Raw genomic sequence first — 21,502 nt, forward strand, 5'->3', positions numbered from 1 at the left:
TTCCACTAGTAGGACTGAAATGTTCAAGTGCATCTTCTGCTGTGAACCTTGGAGACAAGGAGATGCTGTGATCCTGCCTGAAGAGCCTGACCTGAGCTAGCCCCAAGCATTGGCACTGATGTGCTGAAGTGCTTTACTGAGTCAAGATCTTCCAGCAGGAGCATAGCTGTGAGCTGTTGTGAGAGAGGCTTTATTAAGATGTGGCTTTATTAAGGCAACATACACATCCCATTGGAGTCAAGTGGGAACACTCCCCCGATCTTGTTTGAGTGCTTCCCAAAGGTATTTGTTCCTCGATGCCCCTGGCCAAGATTTTCAGAGGACAAGTGATATTTAGAGTTTCAATTTTGCATGAGATTATGCCCATCTCTAAGCGCTCCTAGCCAGGTGAAAATTGGAAAATTCAGAGTATGACACCGTCTGGTTCTGATCGTTTCAGATCACATAGTAACATTTTTACTCTGTTATCACTATGCTGACTACAAGCCCTGTTGAGATCAATAGTGGTGAAAATACTAATTTGCTTTTTTTTCCTTTTTCTTTTAGAATAAGGAAGTCTACCTATCTGCGATTACAGTTGTTAGCCAAGGAGGAGTACAAACTCAGTCTCCTGATGAAGGAATCTTTGCTAAAAGATAAAATAGCTCCCATTCTTTACCAGCCTCACTTGGAGGCGATGGACAGGCGGCTGCGGATTGTCCTCAAGGCTGTTAGTGACTGTATAGAAAAGGATGGTTATGACAATGTGGTTGAAAATGACTTTAACACTGATGTTAACACTGTTGCGACCGAGAGGTAGTGAAATCGCAAGACTACATTTTTACCAGCCAAATAAAGAAGATTCAAAAAGGAAAAAAAAAAAGTCTTGCAAAAGACTGTGTATGCCACTTTGTGAATTCAGTGAATTCAGAAATGAGATGTAATTGTTCCCAGAGTAGGTAAAGTGTAGACTCTGCAAAGGATTAGTTCATTAAGAAAAATAAGTCTAACGTGATGCGTTTTCATTAGTTCCTAAGAAGAGATTATGAAAAGGTTGAGAAAATATTCAGTGACAGACAACAGTCTGATAGCAAAACACCTCCTGTCCTTTTTGTATAGAAAGGAGGCCTTTACTTAATATTTTCTATTTATATATGGTATATCTATGAAACCCCAGACCTACCTACCAAATTTAACTAAGAGGGACGGCATAGTTTTGTGACTCACACTTTATTTGTGGTGACAGTCCACTTAGTATTTTGTGTTAACCCTTTAAGTGCTCTAATCCACTGTATCTTATTTAAATTGAATGCTTTTTTTTCCCAGCTACTCAGCATTTAAAGGGTTAAGGCATTATGAACTTTTAAAGGCAAATAATAATAATAATAAAAACAGTGGTTACCGGAAGGGAATTTCACTAATTGTGCATTGACAGGAATACTTGAATGTTGGTTTTACAAAGTGATGTAAAATGACAAGTTGTACTATTTATCCTTAAGGAGGTGGCAGCTCTTATCTTTCTAGACTATCATAGCTGAGCTGCTACTTTTCAACTTTGCTTTTGATAGTTTTGTGTAAATATATACATATATGGGTAAAAAGCTGCTTTCAGCAGCTCTAGGCTTACTTTTGCAGCATTTTTGTGGAATTGTATGCAACGTGGTTAAAGTGCAATAAAGATATGGCAAAATGTGTAGCCATCACGTGTAAATGGATTCATTTTTCATTGCAGATCTTGTTCAGGGCAAAGCTGTGTACATCACCCAAATATTCCAGAAGTAGTTGTTTAAATTGTTGTCCCCTTCTGTAGTAACAGCAAGTCAGGCTAAAGCAGGGAGCTGGTGACTAATATACAGTACAACTCTGATAAGGAACACAACATTGAAAATGGCTAATCTTTAGTATGAAAGCATTATTTTGATTATCATTTCAGCATCCCTTCCTCTTGCAATTATAGCTGTAGAAACAAGCTGTATAGCCACACCTTTAAAAGATTATGGCTTGACACACTGCCCAGAAAATTTAGATCATCAGTTCCTCTGGATTGGGTTGCAAAAGCCCTTGAAGAGTAGGAAATCTCAGCTAACATTATCTAGAAACACAGTATTCTCAAGCAAATAATTTTGAATCATGCACAGCTGAGCTTGTGTAATATGTGTTGAGACTTTCAGGCCAAAAGCAAGCTATAAATTGAACAAGTGGCTGTATTTGACTTGTAAAAACGTGGAGTGGTACAGAAGGAATCCCTCACCACTCTTTTGCGTGGAGGAGAGAATTTATTATGACAATATTCATCACAGACATAATTCTCAGCTGTCATTTGTTTCATTTTATGTCTTTCTTCTCAAGGATTTATAAACACATATTTTAAAAGCTTGTAGCCAGGTAGATTAAAAGAGAGGCATTACAGCATAACCCAGCAGTATTCACACTGTGAACAAGAGGAAGAACTGCTCTATCATGTCATTCACTTCTTATGTTGATACATGATCACTAAAAAATGCCTTTGTTACTATTTTACTACCCATTTTAAATTCCCACGACTCTCACATACATGGCATGCAAAGATGACAGAACAGCTCAGATTCTGCAGCTGTCCATGCACTTGGAAAATTTCTATGTTACCCTGTGGCTCTTTACACTTCCTGAGATCCAGCTGCGGTACTGAGGATTTTCTCTGCAACACAGCACTTGCACTGCCGCTCCCTCTCATTTATCCAAGAGATGCAAAAAACGGATTGCAAAACTGTGAGATGGGTTTTACATACTTATCTGTATCCTTCATCCCTCAGGGGTTACAAAGGACTACCTGCATGTCCTTGCGCTCTCTTCCTCCCTCAACAAACTCAATTTGCCTCCCCTGCTTAATCCTCAGTGCCTGGCTGTGATTTTCCTGCAGGTGCAGCTTTTTCTCTCTGTGAGATTGTGAGACAGGGACAATAAAAGCATCTCCTATGGGAAAAGCTCTGCTTTCTGCTCTTGGGGTCAGGTCAGCCAGGGCTCTGGGTCTGCAAACCTGATTTTCTTTTGGAAAGCAGCATTTGGCAGCCTCTTAGCTGAGGGAGGAGCAAACGCAGTGAGGATCTTTGTTCTTTAGAGGCTGGGCTGTAGGTCAGGAGCTCCTGGCAGGGAGGTTCAAGCTGAAGGTCTCTGCAGAGGGCTGCTTGGTGTGGTCAGAGATACAAACTCACTGTTATAAATTGGAATTTGTATAAGCTAACTAGCAGTATTTATGTAGAATAATTAAGTAAAGGTTACTTGTCCTTGCTATATTATAACCATCTCCATCAGGTCTCCAAGTTTTTCCATTTCCTGAACTTTGATGCTTCCCCTTGCAAGCTCTGTGCTACAGCCCTTTGTAATCCTACAGAAATTATTCTTGTCTTCAGTAAACAGCAATCCTTGGTTACCTCTGATCCTAAATTACACATACAGAAAAGGTGGGGGGTCTTCTCTGTAGGATAGGACTTGAAAGTGCCTTGGAAGAAGGGAGGTGTTAACTAAGAAACTGGGAGAAGTTTCCTTTCCCTTGTGCTTCAGGTGAGAAATTGGGGTGAATTAACCATACCTAAGTAGTGCAAGCCCAAATACAGGTTGGGGTGCTCAGGCAATAAATGGCAACAGCTGAGTTCAAGCCCTTTGTGTAGCTGGGGGGGCTGAGGACTTGGGGCTGACCTGGAGGAGGTTGCTGTGTGTGGAAGGGCTGCTTAATGAAACAGGCTGTGGAGCTTTTCAGTATATACCAGGAAGCTCTGCGGTGTTTGTAGTTGTGCTGCCAGGTAGCTAGAGTTTTGACTCATTAATTCTCTAGGTATTTGGGAAGGGGAAGGAATTACCGCCTTCTTCCAGTATTTCTTTTTGATGTGGGTATAGATGAGCGGGCATGACAGACAGGAGATCAGGGGAGTGAACTCATTGCTGCCTTTCAGCTCCTGGGCTAAAACAGCCTAGGGAATAGCTCTGTACAGCCCAGGGAGGGGCAAGCCTCTGCTTTCTGGGGGCATCCACATTGTGCTAAGACAGGGCTAGCATCTGGCCTGAATTTCTTCTCTTAAAAACCTCCTTGGTATTTCTGAGCCTTTAGACAAGGGGCAGTGCCCTCCAGGGGTGAAATGAGTCCTTCGTGGGCAGCAGGAGCTCTCTGAGCTCCTCCAGCAGTAGTTGTAATTTGAGGGCCCCTTTGCATGAGGACAGCTTGTTTTTTGGGGGGGTGTCATAGAAAGGGCACTGGGGGTTTGATGTACGGAGGTCGCACACTTCTGCCTGCCCACGTGGCAGCAGTTTACCGCAGTGCGAGCTGCTGGCTCCGAAAGGGCTGTCACTGTGCGTTAGGTCAGTAATCCCTGAGCTAAGGAGGATTAGCACGAGGTGGTGTAACATCTCTTTAGGAGTCCTACATATCTCCCAGACAAAAAGATTTGCTCTAAGAAGATAAATAAATGTCAGAATCCAATTGGTTTGTCTCCGACTCTCAGAAATGGTGTAGGAACGGCATCCAGACAATAACATACTGAGAAATCTGCAGTTGTCTGTCAGGGGCATAACATGTTCAGCACAATAGATACAGTATGCACAATAAATAACAGATAAAATAGATAATATACTTCTAAAAGCACTTAATTACAACTGTATCTGACAGCCTAAAACAGCTTACTGTATTCTCCTGAGTAATACAGATGAAAGCCTCATTTTGTTTTGCTGGTTTTATGTTGTTCAAGCATCAAAGGAAATTCACACAAATTAAAAGAACTCTCATTGTTTGAATTAGGTATCGCTGTTGTGATCAGTGGTACCGGGCAGAGCCCGTGATGTATATACAAGCTGCAAGCCTGAAGGAGGTTGCGGTGTAAGCAACAGCAGGAAACATTGCGTAGGAGGAGGGAACATGGAATTTCAGCCCGACTGCTGCCTTCGGGCACTAAACTGAAAATGAGCTCGCCTTACGTGGGTGGTAGAGGAAGGAGTGTCCAAAGGGTGATGTGATGTGGCTCCTGCTAGTGGGGCCATACAAGGCTATGTGGTACCCAGGGGTCTAGGTGGGCACCCTGCTCGCTCTCTTCTATTGCAGCAACTACATCGTCACCTTCACACCTCCAAACTCCACCTGCAGGCTGTCCCTGCGTCAAGGCATTTGTGGCCCCAGCCTAACTGTCCTGAGTTTCCAGGGTGGAGCTGGGCCCATGCTAGAGCCTTAATGATAGAGCCAAGCATCCTTCCAGTGCTGAATGTAGGACTGCAAATATAATTTCCCAGAAATTAGTCCAGGTATCAGTTGTTTCTATAGACTTGCTAGCCATTTATCATTCACTGAAATATTTTTTACAGTATACCTGTGAAAGTGATTCATTGGTAGCCTCCAGCCAGTACTCAGACTGTGACCAGATCAAAATTAATTCAGTAAAGTACCCATCCAGTGTTTTTGGGGACTGTCTGGAAAAAAGAATTAAAAGCAACTCAGTTTGGTGGCCCGAAAGACCTAAAAACTCTGGACAGGCCAGCTCCAGTCATGTGTAAGAAATGAAGCAGAAGCAAAAAGGAAGGCTTATGGATTTGGCAGCAGCAGTACCCTTTCCTCTAAAGCAAGGTCAGAGCAAAAGTTTGTCTAGAGATTGTCTTCAAGAGCTGCTGGACTGCATGCCATCAGCTGCTCCATCTTTTTCAAGATATTAAATACTTTCCAAGGATTTATGCAACTTTGATGTAGTTGGCCTCAGGAAGTAAGGGGATTTTGAAAAGGCTGGGGAATGTCTGAATTTGTGTCCAATCCACTATATGGAGACTGATGTGCTAGGAGATCAGCTCCACTCTTTCAAATGACCTTCGTACACAACTATCACTGGCCCTTGTCAGAAGTTGCATGTGTTATGCCTTGAGTCTTGCTCAGATACGGGTCTGAACCCAACAGCTTGCAGTTGGAATTGGCAGCTTGAGCCGAAGCAGAATATCTCAAAATTGGAGGTGTCAGATCAGAGCACTCTCCACTGCTGTGAATGTGGGAATCTGGGTCATGTCATGCCTTGGACAGTGTAATGAACAACATTAGGATCCTTACATAAATTCTTCTGCCACCTGTTCTAGAAAGGAGCTCACTGATTAATAGACACGTATAAAACCACCTACAAGCTTCGGTTGACCCTGACAGACATAACTTCAAAATACATCCCAGGGTGGCTAAAGATAGATCCTAATCGAAAGACAGACAATTTAAAATCTCATCCCTCCAATGTCTGGTGCTGTACTAACGCCAGGCAGGTGTCACTCGAGAGGTGGTGGCAGGGGCGTGCTGAAATACAGCGATCTCTGGACGTCCGCATTGCTCGCTGGAGCACCTGGATGCTGCAGAAGGTGCCATAAATCAAGCAAGAACTACAGTCTGCATGCATCTTCTGAACCCTCCTGCCCAGCTAAATGACAAATGAAAGTTAAAGTTGTCAGCAAAATGGAAGAAAGACAGCTGTGGAAGCCCAAGTGGGGAAAAAATTGACAAAGGCAAGTTGATGCTCAAACTCTTCCTTGCAGACACTGATCCCTGAGCCAGGAGCACCACTTACTGTTCTGATCTTGTGTTAAGCTTTGGAAACTGAGGACAAATCCTCTTCTGAGTAGTAAACTGAGAGAATCAGGCTATCCCAAACTGCAAGTCGCTTTCCTTCTGGCATACCCTCCTTAGTGCTTCACCATTACCATTTCTGCAGCCTCTTAGAGTAGCACTCAGAGTCCTTGCTACAGGCAGCGCTTCATAAATAGTGGAGATAAAAGGCTTTTCCTAGTAGACCATTGAGGGGGGTTCACATCATTTTCCAGATCAAATTCAAACTCTTTTTGCTGATTTTTAAGCAACTCCTTCCTAATCAGTGAAGCCAGTGAGAGTTCCACAGAAGCAGACTTCAGGCCTGTTTTCTTCCTCTCCTGCCCCATTTACAGATGAATAGTCTCGCTGACGTCTTCATGGGTTTCTTAGCTATAAGATTAAATAATTTATTATTATTGTTTATCTCTTCTCTAGATTGTTAGCTGTTTGCTTCACTGAATTGCACTGGATTTCCATTTTTAATGGATGCTTTCTTTGCCTGAATATGCTCCAAAATTCATTATTTATAAATTGAGGCATCTATAGCCAAGTCTTTGCATTGTAATTGCAGCTTTGTTTAAATGCTGGCAGTGGCATTATAGTCAACTGTCTGCAGCGAGTTTCTTTATGTTGTTCCTGTCTACAGAGCCCTCACTTTTTGACACATAGAGTAGACATCTATAGGAGACCATGTGATAATTCATCTGAAATCCCATATTCCTCTGGAGCCCCCTTATGATAGCCTGACCAAATGCTTTACCTTCATTGTCCATCTGAGGGCTATATGATGCAAGAAGTTGGTGGAAATTTCTCTCCAAAGAAGCTGAAATAAGGTTAGAAAGCTGCGTCATGACTCAGGTATTTGAATGACAGCTTCAGTGGAAAAAATAGACTTTTTTACCTCTTAAACAGGCAATTGCAGAACCATCCCACAAAGCCTCCTCGCTCACCAGAAAGGATCAGTGTTTTCCTGTCAGAGGACCTAATCTGGTGAAGTTAATGGAAACCTTCCCAGTGGTTTCAAGTTTCTTTGGATCCAGCCCAGAGCAGCTGTAGAGGGCCAGTGGCACAGAGTTGCTCCCTGAGCTGCTGAAAAACACCCTCAAAACTAGGATGTTAAAAATTAAAAGAGCATAATGGTTGTACCAGCATGCCATTTGACCTAGTGGTGGTATATCTGGTTCCTGGTTAAACAGTAACACCTCAGCTATGTGCATGGGGCCCAGTTTTGCAACAGGTGAAAATAAATGTTACCTACCAAGCAGGGAGTCTAAGAAATCAGAAGAAAAATATATGGACTGTCCAGTTCTATGTAATCTTCAAAGAGGATACAAACCAGCTGGCAGGCTACTGCATATTCATGAGATCATTTCACACATCCTCACTCTTATTACAGCATCCTGTCTCAAGCCTGTCATGCTTGATTAACTTTTTAACAGGTTCAGGCACTTATCTGCCATGTCTCCACCCTTGGCACCCCAGACTGGATAATTCAGACATTGAATGCTGGTGACTGTGGAACACTGCCTGTCTAACAGCATCCCACAGCAGCCTGAGAGCCCATTCATTACACCTTCCCCTGTGCTGCTAGAAATCGTGGTGAACTGACTGGTCAGGCACAGCTTCAAATAGCCAACAAGCTTCTCATCTGCTCATCAGCCTTCAAAACCCTTTGCGGCAACTCATCTAAACCCATACAACATAGGGTGGGTTATCCGTGCCGTTTGGGCATCCGAAGGCCATCATTCAATATTCAGTTTATAACCTTCAGTGCAAAGCTGCAAGCGTGCTACAAGTTGCCCACTCACTGCGATAAAGATCACTTCAGTTGTGCAGATTGAGTCAGAACCCAAATAAGTGTAAGAAGTGATATGAAACAAGGAAATGTGTTTAAATAGGACCGCTATTTAAATAGAGCAAAAGATTTAAGGCCAGCAAAGCCCCAATATCAGCTAAAGAGCAGGTCCCACTACCTGCTTCAGCAGCACAATCTGCAGCCCTATTCCCCTATTGCCAGGCTCAGTCAGGTGTCCAGCTTTTACTGTAAATTAACTCATCAAGAGGACCACCACAATCACCCTGCTTGCAAATCACATCTGCTTACAAGTGTCACTTGAAGGAACCTGCATCTTCCTGCAGCACAGATCGAGGGGAGGATGAAGAACCTGTCACTGTGTTTCTCAAGGCAACTGTCCCAAAATATCTATTTTTCTCTCTCTTTCAGGGAATGCGTTATGGAGAGTTGCATTTTCTCCTTTCTCTGCAACATGTTCTAATTTATAGGATGAGATTCGTGATAATTGAGTTCAGAGCTGAATGCTGAGCCTTCTTCATAGCCCCCGGGGTCTTCCTGGGAACAAGATGGATTGCCCAGTATGTTTCAAGCAAAAAATAATGAATGAATAAATAAATACATGAATAACAGCATGCCTCATTTTGCCTGTCTCCTAGAGAGAGAGGAAGCTGATTCTTTAAGTATCAGGAATGTGCTCATTATGCAAAAATGGCAGAGCAGATGCACATATTCATAATAAGTATATTAAAAATCTCATTTTAGCTCCTAGAGGACAAGTGCAAGTGCAAAATTGGGTGCAATTATATTTATCTTCCCACCTATGGTGTGCTTTCATTTGAATATGTATTTGTTTGAGCTGGCTCTATCTGGAAGCACGGAATTTCCTGTGATTGAAGAAGCAAATTATTGAGACTACCGGCCTATCCCAGTTGGTGTCAGAGGGCTGATCCAAGGTCCACTGAAGTCGCAGAAAAGGCTCTTGGTGGGTTCAGCTGGCTTTGCATCCAGGCAAGGGCTGGTCTTGTGTGCAGGCAGCGCTAAGTGTGTTAACAGCGACACAAAAGAGCAGCGGACACAACGCCAGCGTGGCTATTCATCACGACTATCATTTAATCAAACTAACATGATGAAATGATAATTGGGTGTCCTTGCAGCAACTGCACAGAGTCAGAGCCCTGGGTAGGGTCCCCTTTCATACACAGAATAAATCAGACGAGGAGTCTGCTGTGGGCAAAGAGATTAATCTTTGGCATGAGCATGAACAATAGTGGAAATAAGTGTTGCTCATGAGACCATCGGTCTGTGCCTGACTGCAGTAATATGCTTGGTGCTTGTGAATGAAAGAAGCTGCTCTTTCATACTTTTAAAGTAGCATTAAAGGCTGTTGAAGCTCTACATGCCCAGGCTTATTAAAAAGCTGTGACAGCAAAAGCCTGACTGGCTCTAAGACAATTAATTCAATGGAGAATTTTCATGCTTTCACTTCAGCAAGAGCTAAAATACAGGTGGAGATAGAAGACTGAAGCCAAACAAGGACAGAATAACAGGAAAATTGGGAAGAGACACGGTGAATAGTCCTACACAGGCAAGGGAGATGAAAAAAGTCTTCCAGTGGTAATTCAGCAACAGGAGTGTTCTGTGGTATATTCAAAATTCTTTTTAATTAACATTAAAAGTGTATTTGTGTTCTCCCCAAATCCCTATCACCATACCATCAGGGAAAGAATAACCATTTTTTGAAAAATGAACCACGGTGGTTATGAAAAATAGCACTCCAAAGAGCAAACGTTAAATGGATAACAAGAAAAAGAATTATTTTTCCAGAGGGGAAAAATGAAGAAGAACAAGAAGAAAATGCTGGAAATGTTCAAGAACTCATCTATTTCCTAAAAAGTGGCCTTGCCATGTTTCAGCCAAAGGTCATTATCCTTCTGTTCTCACCTATTCTTACCAGCCTACCCGGGGGTGAGTGGCAGCGATAGTTCCGTCACTGGCAGTGTTTGGCACTTCCCAGCAAGTGACTGACATCTGCCCCAGCTGGCTTTACTCAGCAAATGCAATATGGATTTAGTGAAGTGTGTCTTTTGTCTGGGGGATTTTTTCCCCCTTTAGCTGATCCCGTTGCTCTGTTTCCGCCAGACGAGGCAAAGTCCCAGAAGCAGCACTTGCATGTGAGGATCAAAGCGGAGAGCAGCAGGGTGTCCCACCAGCCCCTCTCTGCTGTAGTAGCCAGTCCAGAACCTCCGAGGGTCCCAGAGAAAGAGCTTTTTTCTGCACACGTGAACTGCCTGCACAGGCAACTATTTTGCCGGAGAAATGGAGCTGCTGCCTGCCTGTTCCAGGGCACTAGGTAATATATATTAGCTGAAAATCTGTGTTCAAAGCTTTGTTGAGCCTGGATTAATTGCAGTTTGGCACTGTAGGTTCCCACTTGGCTGCCTTTTTTTCAGACACACATCATGTGCAATCCAAAGCCAGCACTTTTTCCATATTTCTTTTGCAGTACCAATAAGAATTCTCTTACTTTTTTCCCCTCTCTCTCTCTCGCAAATAAGTTAATAATTACATTTGCAGTTCCATTACGCCCAAAGTAAGAACACCATCATTTGAGAGTTGTAATGTCTTTCATTTTGTAACAAGCATGGAGCTAAAAACTAAAAACAGACAAATAATTCTCCATTGTGAGTAGTGCAAAATTCAACATCTGTGTCTTTAATCCTGAAACGAGTGTTGAAACCAGAGTGATGGGTAGTGGCAAGACCTCCAGGCACTATGGTAGGAATGCTAGCTGTTACATAAAGAGAAGAATCTGTGTTAAAGTATTCCAGGGTTATCATAAATATATCCAGAAATAACATAAGACTGTGTTAACAGAGCAACCCATGTGGAACAGGAAGAAAAAAAGCTTTATGTTTCTTGGACTACTTTTATTTCTATAACGAAGACTTTTGCAAGTGCTTTCATCCTCTCCAACATACAAGAGGAAAGGTTGTCTGCTTTCCAAGAGTTAATGAGCAACACTTTAGAATACTGCTATGGACTTAAAGGCCTTTTAATGAACACGGTGCCAGTGGAAAGTCATAATCCAAACTGAAAGAAAATACGGCTTAAATAACAGAAAATCTAATGTTCAGACTATGAGGAATACCACAGAGTCTTCTCATGGGACTATGAGGCTGACACAGAATGGCACCTTCAAGATACTTAATTGGGTTTAGTTCTGCCCTGTAAGGTGTCTAATGATTTGGGTCAAGCGTGGTGTATGGTTCCTGTTGGGTCTGCTGGGAAAAATCCTAATCTGTCTTGATTTGCACACTGGCATAGAAACAGGAGGAGTTTGTCACAAAGGACGGGTCATGGTGGCAGACACCTGAAACAGACTGTGGTGCTTTTTGAAAGGTTAAAGGAAACACAGCTGAAATCAGTTTTCCAAAAGAAAATGAAGCAAAGTATATTTATTTTTGCAATCTATTCTTGATTTCCTTAGTCAGAGGGAAACAAAGGAAAGAAAAACACAAATAGAGGGTGTGACATTTAGCTGAACAAAATGCAAGATGAACTAACCTTGTAATTATACCTTCTATATGAAGACGGAAGATGTTTTCCAAAATAACTAAGCATTGTACATTTATCCGTAATTAGGACAGGATGTTGGGATGTTGTGAGAGAGGAACATGAAGGTAAGAAGACAAAGACAGAGAGAGTTTTTTTTATAGCTTTTTTCTTTTTTTTTTTTTAAAAAAAAAAAAAGATCATTGAAATTACAACAAGAAATATGCTGGAAAAGACAAGCTTGTGGGCAGGAGCACCACTGAATGAGGAAGATATGCCACAGGAAGGAAGAAGAGTAATTCTAGGAGTAAACAGCTACTTTTAGAAAATGCCATCTGTCCTGAATATGAGTTTGCCACATATTGTGACTCAAAAGACTTTTTCCACTGAATTCCCAACTTTGGCATTGTTAAATGTTGAAAACCTTAACCTGGCTCAGATACAGTCACATCCCATGGTTAATGTGTAACTTTATCTGTAGCCAAAAGTTCTGGGCAGCAGAATCTCCAGTTCCAAAATTCATCTCAACTCCTGTGATCTCGTGACCTCGCTACATTTTTTTCATCTCAGTTTGTCCATCTATAGAAATTCACAGGGTTTGTCTGCCTCAGGAATTGCATGCTGTTCTCACTTGCAAATGCATGTGGAAGATAAAGCAACACACAAGTCATTGTCACAGTAGATGCTAAAAATTTTATATTGTTTAGAATTGAAATTGGCAGGACATGTAAGAGGTGTATAGCTCAGTGAGCACACAGGGAACACCTCTGTCCTTTCTATGGAAAATGCCTGGGTTTGGGATGCCTAACATACACAGAGAAATGAATAATTTGAGGTACTGGAAGGAAAAACACATTGATAAGCAGCTTTGCAAGCCATTTATACTCAATCTTCAAATTATCCACAAACTTTGGAGGTGGGAAGTTGTCTTTTGAAATATGTTATTCTCCATCAAAGATTGTTTTCTTCAGGGCTTTCTGTGATATCAGTAGGAAATCAGAAAATGAGAGGAAAAACAATTAATAGATATAAACATCAATCAGGCTGGAAAACAGGCCAAACAGATTTGATCCTTTGAGGGAATGAGGCAGGCTTTCATCACTAAGTCCTAGGCATCTCCTAAAGGATGAGAAACTGAGCAGAGGAGGAGAAAAAGCCAAGTCTGGCTGGGGATTGCATGGGAACAAGCTCAGGCAGAGACTGTCCCCAAATGGCCCTGTTAGGGAGAGAGGCTTTCTTCTTTGCATTTGTCCCAGAAAGACTGCTCTTCGGATAATCAGGCTGTGCTGGGTACAAAAATAAGCATGAACAGCCCATACAAAGAGTTGTCTTGGTTCCATCCACCAATGGTTCCCTGTTCCTTTCCAGATGCCACATGGGAGACTGGCACTATCCTACCTGTCTTTGTCCCAAGGACCCCACATTTCTAATGCCTCTATTCACCCACCTGAGCCAGCAATGAAGTGGAGGGATAAGAGTGCCTAAGAGGGGTAGGCCAAGTCAAAATCTCTCTCACAGTTAATTCTGAGTTAGTGCAGTTTTTAATAGCATCCTTTGCTCATGATCATGATGGGGGAAAAATGCAGCCATTTGCAGAAAAGGAAATTAGGATGAAAATGTAGCTTTGGGTTTGAAAATAAAGCAGCAGGTGATCATTCACAGTGGTAGGGGTAGCAGCAACTTTGTCTGGAGGTTGCTGAGTGTGGTGTAGCACATCCGGGACATGGGGCCTGGCTGATGCCTCTTACTCTAATTTCACTGTAGTGCAACTCCAGCGGTTTCTGTGAATTTCCACCTGATTTATTCTGCCAATGACAATTCACTTTTCATTTCTGTATGTAGTCCCAGATAGTCCTTCTCTGGAGGTCTGATAACGAGCAGCAATACTTTCACCCGCAAGTGGCTCTGTCATTTCAGGAAGGCTGCCATTGCAAAAGTCTTCCTTTTCTTTAAGTACTGGGTATTACAACACAATCTTGCATTAAACAAATGAGATAAACATGCTGAATTTTCTGATACCTGCTAGAAACACTTTATCCTGTTGCTGATTTGGTGAGCTGGAGGCCACCAATTTGGACATTCAGAGTCAAAGGTCCATGGAAATTCCCCAGTTCCTTCCTATGATCCACCCACCCTTATCTCCCCCTGCAGAGCTGAAACAAGAACACACAGCATCCTCACCAGTGTGCACATGTGGACAGGGCCATGTCACTTACGCATGTTTTGTTATTGTATAAGCACTGCTTACCCCCTCCTCCAGTCCCAACCTGCCACAACCTGCCCTCAAACACCAGTGTGTAGAACAAATTATACGTTTCAGCACGGGTAGGAAGAGGGAGGGGAGCTTCAGGGATTCAGCTTGCTCTCAATTAGCAGTTATCTCCAGCAGCTTATCTGATTAATGGCTGCACCTCACACTGTGCCTGTATAATAGGTGCAGGGAAGGTGCTTTAAAAGTGCTTTGCTCCTAATTACCGTGGAGACTGACACAGTGGGTATCTCTCGTTAGAGCAAACAGCTTCTCTGTCCTTCCCCCAATCACGCTCAGATGCTGGGCCTGCATGGACAGACCACACGGGTGAGAGGGTAGCAGGACCCAGGTGGCTGGTGCCAGCAGGACCCTGAGCATGATGGAGTTGGGTAAAGATACATGCTGCCATCAGCACTGAGCATCCTCACATCTTCACGCCCTGCATCAGAGTCCTTCTGCCCTCATGGTCCAGCTCTTTTGGAGATGACCCTCAAAGTACAATGTCACCCATCTGTCATGTTTGGCACAAACTGTCCCGGAGCCAGAGAGCTGCTACGTGTTGGTGTGATGCATTACTGCTTACAGCCTTACACCTCAGACCCAGCTAGGGGCTGAACCACAGCTTAATTCCCTATATTGCCACAGACGGTGACTTTGGACAAATCAATTTAGTGTGTCTTTGCAACAAAGCTAAATGAAATATGCACATATTATATCCTGAGGCAGCTTAGCTGAAATGTGACCAGCTATTGTGCACGACTATCCCTGCAGTGCTGTGACTTGATGTCTGCCCCGACTTCTCCAGAACTTGTCCGCCCAGCTCCTGGCCTACAGTGACCTGCAGTGTGCTATAACTCTTTCCCACTGAGTTACAGGAAAAGCTTCTGTCTGCTGCCAAGGGAAAGCATTGGAAGATAATTTATAACTCAGACAACTTCAGTCTGCACATGAAGAGAGTGAACAGAGCAACTGAGTCTTGTGGCTGTGGGCAAGGGTCAGGGACTTGGAACCACCTCTTTTCTTGTTCTCCTGAGAAAATGGTCTCCTACTCAGCGGAGAATTTGCTCCAATTCTGGCTTAGCATCTACAGAGCTCTCTGTCATCCCTACATATCAACTGTCTTCAGGGCTGGTTTAGGTGTTAGGACACACTGGTGCGACTTTCAGGCCAGACCAGTCTGCTGAACTGGTTTCAGAATTTTGGCGCTCTGGCCTGTGAGGAAGAGACAAGACTGACCTCACCCCTTTTCCACCAGGTAGTTCCTTTGCTTCAGGTATAAACATGCAGATAATGATAGTCACCAGCCAAGAATTTGGAGATCTTTTTGGAAAAGTCTCTCTACCAGCACCAAAGCCATGTCTGTACTATGAACAGGAATGCAACAACATTTCCCAATCACAGCTGAATTGCATGGAAATTACAATCAGTTCATGGCTATCTGGGAGACCCTATTCTAAAGCTTGCTTCCCTCTACCTCTTTTCAAGAAGTTCACATAATCTCACATTCACTGCAAAGTAAAGAAAGGTTTTAAAATACATTTACCTTGTAAAAATACCAAATCTTCTATAGAAATGAGCACTGGTGAATTATGAATGAAGGCATGCAGAGCTGAAAGCCCCTGCTTATACATTTTTAAATGTAGCCTTTCACTTCTGATAATACTTTTAAAAACCCACTGGACCGGAGCTTACAACCGATTGCAAAAAACAGACACATGCCTTGCCACCACGTCCCCTGGTCTGACTAGAGTCTTGGCTGCCTCAGCGAAGTCACACACCCTGCTGCCTCCCTCACAGCCTGGAGGAGGCCAGCAGGTCTGGGCGAAGGTCACTTCAAAGGGCAGGAGAGGAACAATTCACGGTAAATAGTAATTATATACTGACAAGAAATTGTTAAGATTAAAAAAAAAAATCAAATTTTAATCTCTGGAGCTCTTATATTGGTTTGTTGCTGGGTTGTTGGTGTGGAAGTGTCCATCCCTACTAAGGGACATCCATGGGCAGGGGGTTGTCAGTGCTACAGAGCAGGGCCCAGACTCCAACATCTCCATCACAGCAATGGCACATTGGCCTGCTGGGTCTTGGAGGTAACGTGCTACCTTGGAGGAGATGGTGAATTGCTTAAATGCCAGTGAATGTGCCTGTGTATGGGGGAATGAAGTCTCAGTGAGGTTCCTGAGCTCAGGTGTGATGCTGTACCAGCATGGCTGTACTGCACACAGGTGGGAGCTGGGGCTGCACTCACAGGTGCTCCTTGTCCTTAAAAATGTGTCAAAGCCCTCCTTTAAAAACGTCATTGTTTTACTTTACTGAGTAAGAGACCCACCAAGCTTGAGATGAGCAGCAGCTGATTTCAAGTTATATGAACAAGGGGGAAAAAGGAAATCCCCAGCTTATCCTTTCCTCTCGCACTCTGTCTCTATCAATCTTTCTTCAGAGACAATTTTCATTCCTTCAGAGATAAAGGCCAGGAGAAGACCTGAGACCTGATCCAAACCTGATCTTCCTTCTGTCAGCATTTCACCAGGGGTCCCCAGACTGAGCCCAGTAATTATCTGACTTAAGCAGTTACCTAAAAGGTGACTGTAGCTGATTTGAAGCCACGAGGAAGCAGCAAAGCAGCCTGCTCCCCTTGGCAGCTTCCTCTGATGGCCTCCACTTAATGTGTCTTCTCTCCAGCCTGAATGTGTCACCTTTTTGCTATGCCCATTTTCACTCTGCCATGTATAGCTGGTAGTCATGGTCCCTTGCAACCTTTCTTTCAGCTAAGCTCTTTCAGTTTGGCCGTGTCAGTCTCTCCCAGACTCCCATCAGCACTTCCAAACTTTTCAGCTCATGGACAGTCCCGTCACTGGTGCAACTGGAGGTAAAACTGCCTTACTGGAGGTAAAACTGCCTTCTCCCATATACCTATTTTCCAGTCTGGCAATCGTACCACATCCAGGCAATTGCCAACTTTGTAAACTCAGGCCTTATCTGTTTTCTATTTGTTTAGCATTAATCATAGTCCTGTGCATGCTTTTCATCTTCATAGGATTCCTTATCAGCCTCTTGGATGACAAGATGTCCCACCTGCAGGACTGGCTGTACCATTCAAGTATAAATGCAGCAGTAATGTCCTTCTAGTCCCGGACTTTGACCCACTCAAGCTACCCAAAAATTAATTCTCATGGGTCAGAGACTTCCTTGGCCAATTCTTCTAGTACTCTTAGGAACAAATCTGACTTTTTCACTGACAAATGATGTCTAACATTTTCCTAGCTATACAGACCAGGAGGTACCAGCCAAGAAGAGATCTGCTTTCCAAATACAGAAGGTATCTTTTGGATACCTCTCGCTTTCCCATGGCTGTGTCAGCTTCAGTATCTCCACCTAATATTAGGACTGTGGTGTTGCTAGGATATGTTTTGCTTAAAAACAAATACCCTTTTTATCTTCCGTAACCCTTCCTGCTCTGGATTTTCAATTATATATCTTCCACTTGCATTCATTTTGTGGGCCAAATGATTTCCAGTTTATTTTGGACATTACCCATCGTACACACACTCTTTCTCAAGTGGTGTATGTTGCTTTTGTTTCACTCTAGTGGTGTCATTGTTTCATCTGTAAATCAAAAGTGGGCTTTCACCTCAAATTGCTGTCCTCTGTTTCAAACAGATTTCTTTTTTTGCATGAGTTTTTGCTTCTTAAAAATTGCCAATTGTTAGTGTTTTTTTTTTTGTGTGTGTGTGTTTTCTTGTCTTCATTTTTTTTTTTCATTAATTCCATTTGACAATGGTCAGCTTTGTTAATATCTCCTTTGCAGCACAGCATATACACTACTGGTTTTGTTCAGTAGAAATTTGCAGTCAGGAACCTGTGGTTATGAACTGTAAATACTCAAAAACATTAAACCCGGTCTCTTACTCAGCTCTGTGATATTTCCCAGTCTGACCTCTGAAACTCAGTGCATTTCCTGGCACAGACTCCTAAGTTAAATATATATATATATACATATATATATAAAAAGCTTTAGAAAAATGGTTTAGGTAGAAACTTAATGTGCAAAATAGCTCAAGGTACAATACCTAAGAGTGCACCAGGTTATAGAAAATATGCATATGCCGTCGTGGACCTGGCTCTCATCCCACCACTTAAGGGAATTACCAGCACTGTGGTGTTCCAGTTCCCAATCACTGGCAATATGCCCTTCTGTAAATGCAATTAAAAACCTCTGCCCAGAAGAAAGAGAGATCGCAATCCAAGCATTTTTTTTCCTCAAATTTTTTATCAGACTGCACCATCTAGAGGGCAACAGGAACATCACCCTGCTCCAGCTCTGGACTGCTCCTTGGAGGAGTACCCTTGCTGCAGATATTGCTATGTTCCAGGGTAGAGAAAACATTTCCACATCCCTGCTGCCTCCTTGTAGGCGTTGGAGCAGCTCTGCAGAACCACATGCGCCGGCAAAGGTTTTCCTGGCTCTGTGTGAATGCTGTCAAGGAGCTGTGTTCATCACAGCAGGATGAAATCTTTCCAGAGACGTGACCCTGGCCCTGTTAACCCTTCCCTGCCCCCAATAGTAGCAAGCTATTCCTATGATCCTTTGTTATTATGGTCAATCTTTAACCAACAATAAGTATTCATACAGTATGATATATACAGACCTCTTTCTTGTCTTCTGTTTGCTTCCTTTTTAAGAATACACGTTCTTCCCATCTTCACGTGAAAGTTCATCATAGTCGACCAGAACACCATGGAGCCAGCTGTTGCATGTGTGCTCTTATTAAATTCACATTAAGCTTGATAACAATCTTTTATTCAGCAGGAGAAGTGTCTCCTGGTTTACTGTGTGACATCTGATTTATCAAAATATTAATCAGTTTATTGTTAGGATATTATCATGTACTACTGTATTAATCAATGCACTGCTCAGAGGAAGGTAAATGTTTTTTGCCAGGGTACATACCCATGAAATCTTAGATAGAACTGAGGTCATCTGTATGTCAAAAAATACCCTTCTACACTGTGACAGCTCAAGAATATTCACCGCTCAAAGAGAAAAAAACTTGTTTCCAGTCCCTGGACCACTTAGCTAGAAAGGTGGGCATCTAGTGGTGTAGCGAGAAAACAATTTTCTTATTGACTTGTTGCTTTAGAGGTTGATAGCTGGTAGGTGTTGCACAGCTGCAGGAGGACCAGGGTGCTGCTATGAACGGCAGCAGATGATTCAGGGAGCAGTGAAGCTTCTCAGAGCCACAGGTTTCTACCTCCAAAGTGCAGGTACATGCTAGGTCTCAGGTGTCCAGCAAGAGATGAGACCAGGCTCAGTTTTCCCATCAGATAATAAATGAATTACTAATAAAAATGTTTAAATTAAAATTATGAACTGCTATAACAATTGTTTGAAACAGGCCTAGAGAAGGCAGCAAGAGACTGCTTGATGCACCAATACGTACACAGAGACATAGTATTTGCATTCAGATAATTCTCAGTTCTAATACAAACAGGCTAACAGTGACATGTTGGAGGAATACAAAGAAAATGTACAAATTAAATGGCGAGACCAGCGAAGGTCACCCACATTTTGCAGTTTACTGTTTTTTAGTGTCAGGCTTCGCTTCGCAGGTACTTGACAAAATTCACCTGGCAAGTGGAGTAGTGGTTTGTCAAGCAGTTTGTGATAAGACCAGCAGTGCCATCCTCAATGTTTTTGCATTGAGTAGAACAACTCAGTGTAAAAACACTCATGTGCAGTTCATGAAGAACTAGTGGGTCTGTACTCCTGACTCCTCACTCCACATGCATTCGCTTTTCTCTGCTGCCAGACTGAAATTAAAACTTCTTCTTGGATCCTCTTGACTCTGCAGAAGAAAAGGTTTTTGGAAGTGGACACTCTGATATGATGCTTGTGGCTGTTGTGCAGCCCCAGACCACTGGGACTAAAAAATAACTAGCCACAGTACTGACATAATATTCCCTTTAGAAGTACTGTTTGTTGGGACAGAACATACAAATTTAATTTTTTTCATTGTCAGCGCTCTACTCTGAAAGGAAAGTGGTGACTCTCCTCTCATTGCTCCAGCCACCTCAGGGAGCAGAGCAATGAAGCTAAATTAAATCTTTAAATGGGGTTTACACAAAGAATCCTTGCTGCTCTGCCATCCGGAGGGAAATGCCATGAATATACACCATGAAGTTTTCTGGGCAGCTGTGCTTGGAAATGGTCTCTCTAACGGTTTCCGCTCTGCTCCTGCATAATGAAACCAAGAAGGCAGCATCAGGGGTCTTTCCCTCCCATGGATTAAGGGGGATTTGATCCCTGGCAAGGAACAGCATCTGACCCTGTAGGAATATGCAGCGAGGCACAGCTGTGGAAGGAGCCTCTGCTCTTCCCAGTCTGCCATACCCTGTGCTCTCCCCTTAGTCAAACCTTCATGAGTCTGGTCACACAAACAAGCATGGAGAGGGCAAAGCCAGCAGGGACACCTGCCCTGCCTAGGGCAGAGGGGAGCAGAAGGCAGTGACTTTTGCGATCCTTCCCTTTGATGGGCCTCGACATCCTGCCACATCCTGATGTTCCACTGGGAGCATCCTGATGCCTTGCCCCAGGACACAGCTGAACCCTTGCTGGGGACATTTTTGCGGTGACAACCCGCTCGTGCATCACAATGCTGACAGTTTCTGAATGCACTTTGACGTCACACCTTTAGCCAAATTGCTCTGGAGGGCAATGTGATGAGAAAACTTTTCAGGTGGGTGTCCTTATACAAAAGTCTTCTCCTTTCCCTAGACATCAAAAGGAATTTCAGAGATTTCCCAATCTCCCCTTCATCTGGTAACAAAATATATTGACAAGCTGCAAAACAGATGCATTTGTAAGACCCAGATTACCTCAAATAGCTTTACACTGTCCTAAGAAAAATTGGGGCATCCCTTAAAATCTGTGAACAGTTGCTCTCCTTTGCTTCCAAATAAAGATTAAGTTCCAAATTGGCCAAATCAGATATGAATGTGTAGGGGTTGGAGCCAGGCGACAAGCTTTAGATCCAGACTCCAGCAACCAAAAATAACCTTGGGAAACAATCTTCTAAACTCCCAGTTTTAATCAAGAACATGTCCATCCCCACCCGTATTCCAGGGAAATGAATCTAAATACATCTCTGGCTTTCTGCTTGATGCTGTTCAACCCCATACCAAACAAACAAATATAAATAGTTGTGATGCCTTTTTTTTAGAAGTTTTCCCCACAAAAGCTAGCAAGAGATACAGAGGCCCTCAGCCACAAAAAAAAGACTGAGATGAATTCTGTGTGCTTCAAATTTAGAGTTATTGGGATCCAATATTTATATTCAGTTCTATTTCAAAATGTGAG

General features: G+C 43.0%; 1 protein-coding gene and 1 long non-coding RNA gene across 3 annotated transcripts in view; one reads left to right on the top strand and one right to left on the bottom strand.

Moving 5' to 3' along the window:
• The window catches only part of FAM20C (FAM20C golgi associated secretory pathway kinase), a 58,483-nt gene extending 56,793 nt beyond the window's left edge, over positions 1 to 1,690 (top strand). The window contains exon 11 of the mRNA XM_080556633.1: positions 547 to 1,690. Coding sequence (XP_080412759.1) covers positions 547 to 799 — 253 coding nt within the window. The 3' untranslated portion in view covers positions 800 to 1,690. The remainder of the gene's footprint in view (positions 1 to 546) is intronic.
• Positions 1,262 to 19,984, bottom strand: LOC308178280. Of its 2 annotated transcripts, XR_013939670.1 has the most exons (3): positions 7,452 to 19,984; positions 7,311 to 7,373; positions 1,262 to 6,940 (listed from the first exon to the last, which is right to left on the bottom strand). It is a non-coding gene; the product is annotated as an uncharacterized lncRNA (long non-coding RNA). The 2 variants fall into 2 exon arrangements; XR_013939671.1 differs by having other exon boundaries at positions 7,311 to 19,984.
• Between the last annotated feature and the right edge of the window lie 1,518 nt (positions 19,985 to 21,502).

This window comes from Anser brachyrhynchus (genome assembly GCF_964034855.1).
Source record: "Anser brachyrhynchus genome assembly, chromosome: 15".
Lineage (NCBI taxonomy): Eukaryota > Metazoa > Chordata > Aves > Anseriformes > Anatidae > Anser > Anser brachyrhynchus.